At 36.8% G+C, this 5,118-nt stretch overlaps 1 protein-coding gene across 1 annotated transcript; it reads right to left on the bottom strand.

Annotated features, from left to right (window-relative positions):
* Positions 1-1,094: 1,094 nt before the first annotated feature.
* LOC135206552 (ecdysteroid-phosphate phosphatase-like) lies at positions 1,095-3,203 on the bottom strand. Its single transcript, XM_064237902.1, has 3 exons — positions 3,059-3,203; positions 1,842-2,082; positions 1,095-1,250 (listed from the first exon to the last, which is right to left on the bottom strand). Exons 1-3 carry the CDS (start codon positions 3,163-3,165, stop codon positions 1,119-1,121), a joined length of 480 nt encoding a protein of 159 aa, XP_064093972.1. The 5' UTR covers positions 3,166-3,203; the 3' UTR covers positions 1,095-1,118.
* Positions 3,204-5,118: the final 1,915 nt, after the last annotated feature.

Below are 5,118 nucleotides of genomic sequence, written 5' to 3'. Positions count from 1 at the left end.
AACTACATAGCAAATACTTAATTAAACTAAACATAAGCCAAGCCTATTCAGAAAAGTAACAAAGCACCAACTTGAATAATTACCTAATAAGATATTTAAAGCCAATTAAAAGATGGGTAAAAAATCCACTGATTTTAGCACACTTAAATGACTGAAAGGTCACAAAGGCTGTAAAAGTTTAGTTAACATAAATACACAGCTATTTTACTGTTAACTGTTAAAAAACTGATTTATTGAAGCATATCATTATAGACCAAGGGTTACCCGTTTGCCTAAGAATTATTTTATAATATTCCAATACTACAGCAATATTTAATCCCAAGTTAGAATCAGAGCCTCGTCAACAGTCCACATAGAAAAGGCATCAAGCGATCAAAACCACACACACACAGACGCACAAACAAGGAACTACTGTTCGTTTCACATCAGGTGCTCTTTTTGCTTACAGTTGCTGACTCAGCGTGAGTGTTCCCCGTTCCGTACCACCATGGCAGGCAGGCTGCCATAACTTCGACTTTGTCGTAACAACCAGCCTCAACTTCATTAAACAAGAAAGGCAAACGATAATCATTAGACTGAGAGAAGAGATCTCAATGTGACTGAGGGAGTACAGTTACAGAAGATTGAAGGAAACTTGTCTTGCTTTTCGCGTCGACAAGGGCGTGTCTCGCAGTTTGACAGAAGAAGATGCCTTGCTTGTTTTGAAACAAATAAAACTCCAAATATCAAGACAAAAAGCCAATGAATGCAATGGTCTATTACATTCTGTCTGACATAAAACATAATTTAGGTAACATGAAAGTAGTAATTACCCATAAACGTATCTTGATTGGGTACAAAGCATCTTTAGACAGAAATTTCAGGCCTACACAATAATAAAATTGGAAAAATAGAAATTTCTTTAAAGCAGTAAATACATACATTTGAATATCAAAATCTGTTCTCTATCAAGATACTTTCCTGAGTTACTATACACTACAATGATTAATGGTGCATTTACAAAACAATGTACCTAAAAACTTGGTTCACATTCTGTACAGAATACTTACATAAATGTGCAACCTCTTCACATATGTGAAAGCTAAGCTTAATTTCTTCAATATATCCTGGCTTGCTGGTCATTGAGAAAAAGACCCATAATTTGGTGAGATGTAATTATCAAGTGTTAGGGATGAAGGTAATGCTGGCATGATACTATGGACAACTTCTTTCAGTGCAGACACCAGAACCTCACAGTTTTCATCATTTGACTGAAAAGAACATTACAATACATTAAACTGATGTTATGTTCTCAGGTATTACAGTATTACTTATAGAAAAATTAGACAACACTAATTTATTAAACTTGCAACAGATTTTGTTTCGAGTGAACAAAACATGACATAACATGATAACAGATCAGTACAGTATTGACTTTTGAGACTTCAAACAAATAATTTTGTGGCTTTTTCACATTGCCTACAGCTTTCATTTGCATCTGTATTACCACACCTACATTTATCAAAGGAAGAAGACTGAACTCAATATGAGATAAGTAAGCTGCATAGTAAGGACGACAACACTGAATCTTTGCAACAAATAGCATAGCATTGCCTTAAAAAGCTGAATAACTACAGTGCTTGGACCGAAGGCAATCTAAGTAGTACAAAGTTCTTCAACTGGAAAGATGTCATCAGCCTAGAGGGTACTATGCATATGACTGCATTGTCTTTTGGTTTGATAAAATGAATACGTAGTAGTATTGAGAAAATACTGTAAAAATATAAACAAGAATACTGCATCATGTAAAATTTATAGTCAACTATAATCAGTTTAAAAAGCACAATCCATTCAGTACTTACTTTGAAAAATGAGCAAAGTGTAATGTGTGGCACAAGATTATGAGCCCCATTCCACCCACACTTCTGTAGTGACTCTACCCAAAAATTTTCCACTTGTTCATGAAGGTGACCAGTTGGACAAAGGTAAACAACATATTCTCGTGGGGTATCTAAGTCTAGGCACGTATCATTAACATGTGCGAGTAGCCAGTCTGAAGCAAGTTGTACTCCTCTGTGTCCTGTTGCTGCCAGGGCTTTTTCTCTGAAGAATATATAAAAATAAATTATTGTAGATTTACCAATAGTATGGGGACACATTGTGTTTAGAACTATGACTGCTAAAAGCCAAGTAAAAATCTTGCTGATCTTATTCAAGTAAATTTCAAACCACATCATTTGAGGGAAACAGAAATATTGGGGATGATGACAATATCCAGAGAGAGAAAAAAATCACCATTCTATCAACACAGTCATGCTCCCAACCACAAAAAGACTGAATAGCATGAGAAATCTGAAATTGTCAAAATTCTGTTTCTTAATGTAAATAAATCATTGTTCTACGTACATGGGGCTCAACTTACTGGGAGTTAGTGAAATGGATCACCACATAGTGAAACAGTTAACTTAAATTGCACAAGTCATAACTACTAACATTAGCTAACAGAAACTTATTACCACGAATCACTCTATTTAAAAATGACCACAGAGCAAAAGCAGAAATGATTTACAGCACTTAGCCAATATCTAAGGTTTAGCAATGAATAATCCCAAGAGTGTATATTTAGAAGGATGTTATAATGAAATGAGAGATGACTAAGGCGATGATATAAAAGGTACTTAATTTAAAGCCTGAACTGAAGAAGGTGCCACCTCTTCTGTCCCTATTACAGGTCCTAATGAGAATGAGTCTAACCACCTTTTGAGTTACACTCCCTGGATAACACAAATGCTTTACACTTCCCTGTTCTAGCCATTAAAACAAAATTAATCCCATGATTTTACGTAAAATTTGAGGATTTGTGTTTGTGGAAAAGCACATAAACAACTTTAAGTCATTTTGAAGAAAAATTTGAAGTTGTTCAAATACTAAGCTCAATAAAATCAAAGCTATGTAACCTACAATCATTACAATAAAAAAAAAATGCAGACCATAGTCATATTTGTGGCAGACTGATGTGTTAAAATTAAGTGACCTTACTCACAATGATCATGAGAATATACCAAAACAATTCACTTACGCTCTATGCTTAGGAAACCCCATCTGTAGAAGTATCTGAAGAGGAGACAAATGCTGTCTTGATATTTTGGTTGGTGTAGGATTTTTGCGAGGTGGTAATGCAGCCATTGTATGCTTTGGAACTGAAAGAGAATAAAAGAAAAACTCATTACATAGGATTACAGTTAAGAAAACCATAAAATCTTCAGGCACAGTCTCTATCTAAGAGCCTATTCAGTTTTGTATTGTTAGGAAGGATGCAGAAGTCTATTGAAAATATATGTAGGGAAATTAGATAGGCAAATCCACTGGTAGAAATATGTAATCCACTGGTAGAAATATGTAGAGTGATGGTAGAGTTATGGTAGATAAAAGCCAGAAAGAGGTAGAAGTGTGGTAGGAACACACTAAAGCAATAGCAGTTAGGAAAAACGAAACTAAACATAGGCAGCAGCTTGCCAAAACAAAAAGTTGCAAACTCCAGTGGAAAATCTGAACTTTGACACCTTCAGTGGGTGGTTACGATAGATTAGGATAACCAATAAGACTAATCGAGGGGTGGCACCGGAAGTAGGAAAAACCACTCAAGAAGTAGTAGGATGTGTCTTAGTTGAAGTGAAGGAGGAGCAAATTTGTAGAAGTTAGGTCGAGACTTCACTTGAGGTTTCAGAGAAGTTCAGTTAAGAACAAAGCCTTATAAGGGGAGGCTGTGTCGGTGCAATCTCTGTTCCCTGTGAAGTGTTGTGTAATGTATTAACTGTTAACTAGTACTCCTAAATAATAAGTCAGATAAACGAAGTGGTGTTTAACTTGCCCAGAGTCCCGGCAACTAAACAACTCCTGAGAGACTAGCTAAGTCATTATTATGATTCCAGAATCTACAGAAGTCCAGTGTAAGTGATATAATATATAATTACCTGTTCCTAAGAAAAGAAAAACTCAACCACAAACAAATATGATATTGTTATAATACAATAAAGTTTCATACATACTTACCTGGCAGATATATACATAGCTAAGACTCCGTTGTCCCCGACAGAAATTCAAATTTCGAGCCACTCGCTACAGGTAGGTCAGGTGATCTACCGGCCTGCCCTGGGTGGCAGGACTAGGAACCATTCCCGTTTTCTATCATATTTTTTCTCTTCCACCTGTCTCCTTGCGGGGAGGCTGGGTGGGCCCTAATCGTATATATTTGCCAGGTAAGTATGTATGAAACTTTATTGATATACAATATCATTTTCATACAATCAACTTACCTGTCAGATATATACATAGCTGATTGGCACCCTTCGGTGGAGGGTAAGAGACAGCTACTTCTGGAATAGACAGGTAAACAACATATGTTGTAGGTATAAAAAACCTTGGTTCCTACCTGATAGGTGGTAGACTTTGTGGCTGTAGCCCAGGAGTCTGCATCACCTCAAGAAACTTTAGCGAGATATGTGATCTATGGCCAAGAGTTCTTGTGGGTCTGCCGAAGGGGTCTTATCCACTTACTCGGCAGAGCCTGAAAGGACTTTGTCAATGGGTGCTGATCCACTTATATGACAACACACCTTATGAAGGAGCACACAACCAATCCCGACCACCTGATCCTAACCACCATGTTAGTATTAAAAATTGCTCCGAGTTATCCCCAAACTCTTCACAACAACCATAACTCTAATCCAAATTGCACACGCACACATTAATTTTCTCCCCCCCAAAAAAATTTATGATACTCATCTAATAAAAGATATCACAAGAGTTCCTTACTGAACGAAAGTGACTGGCCGCCTGTGCGGCATCTGCACTTGTTCAGCAGAAAGTCTAGAACATATCTATTAGACTTATGTAGTAATTAAGGATTGGTGTTAGCTCCTGTACCCAGGATTGTGCCCGCAGACACGAAAAGGACCTAAAGAAAAACATTTTTCATAGGTCACACGAACGTCCTTCAAATAGTGAGAAGCAAACACAGAATTACATCTCCAATATGTCGCTTCCAAGATATTCTTAAGTGACATATTTCTCTGAAAAGAGAGAGACGTAGCCACTGCTCTCACTTCATGAGCTCTTACTCTCAGGAGTTTGAAAGAA

This window comes from Macrobrachium nipponense, chromosome 31 (genome assembly GCF_015104395.2).
Source record: "Macrobrachium nipponense isolate FS-2020 chromosome 31, ASM1510439v2, whole genome shotgun sequence".
Lineage (NCBI taxonomy): Eukaryota > Metazoa > Arthropoda > Malacostraca > Decapoda > Palaemonidae > Macrobrachium > Macrobrachium nipponense.
Note: the sequence above shows the minus strand (reverse complement) of the source record. Positions and strands in the feature narration are given on the sequence as shown.

Excerpts from the sequence above, each read along its gene's own strand:
- LOC135206552 (XM_064237902.1), bottom strand. The coding sequence starts at position 3,165 with ATGGCTGCATTACCACCTCGCAAAAATCCTACACCAACCAAAATATCA. Across the intron at positions 2,083-3,058 it reads GGGTTTCCTAAGCATAGAGC|AGAAAAAGCCCTGGCAGCAA; the intron begins GTAAGTGAATTG and ends TATATTCTTCAG. Across the intron at positions 1,251-1,841 it reads CACTTTGCTCATTTTTCAAA|TCAAATGATGAAAACTGTGA; the intron begins GTAAGTACTGAA and ends TGTTCTTTTCAG.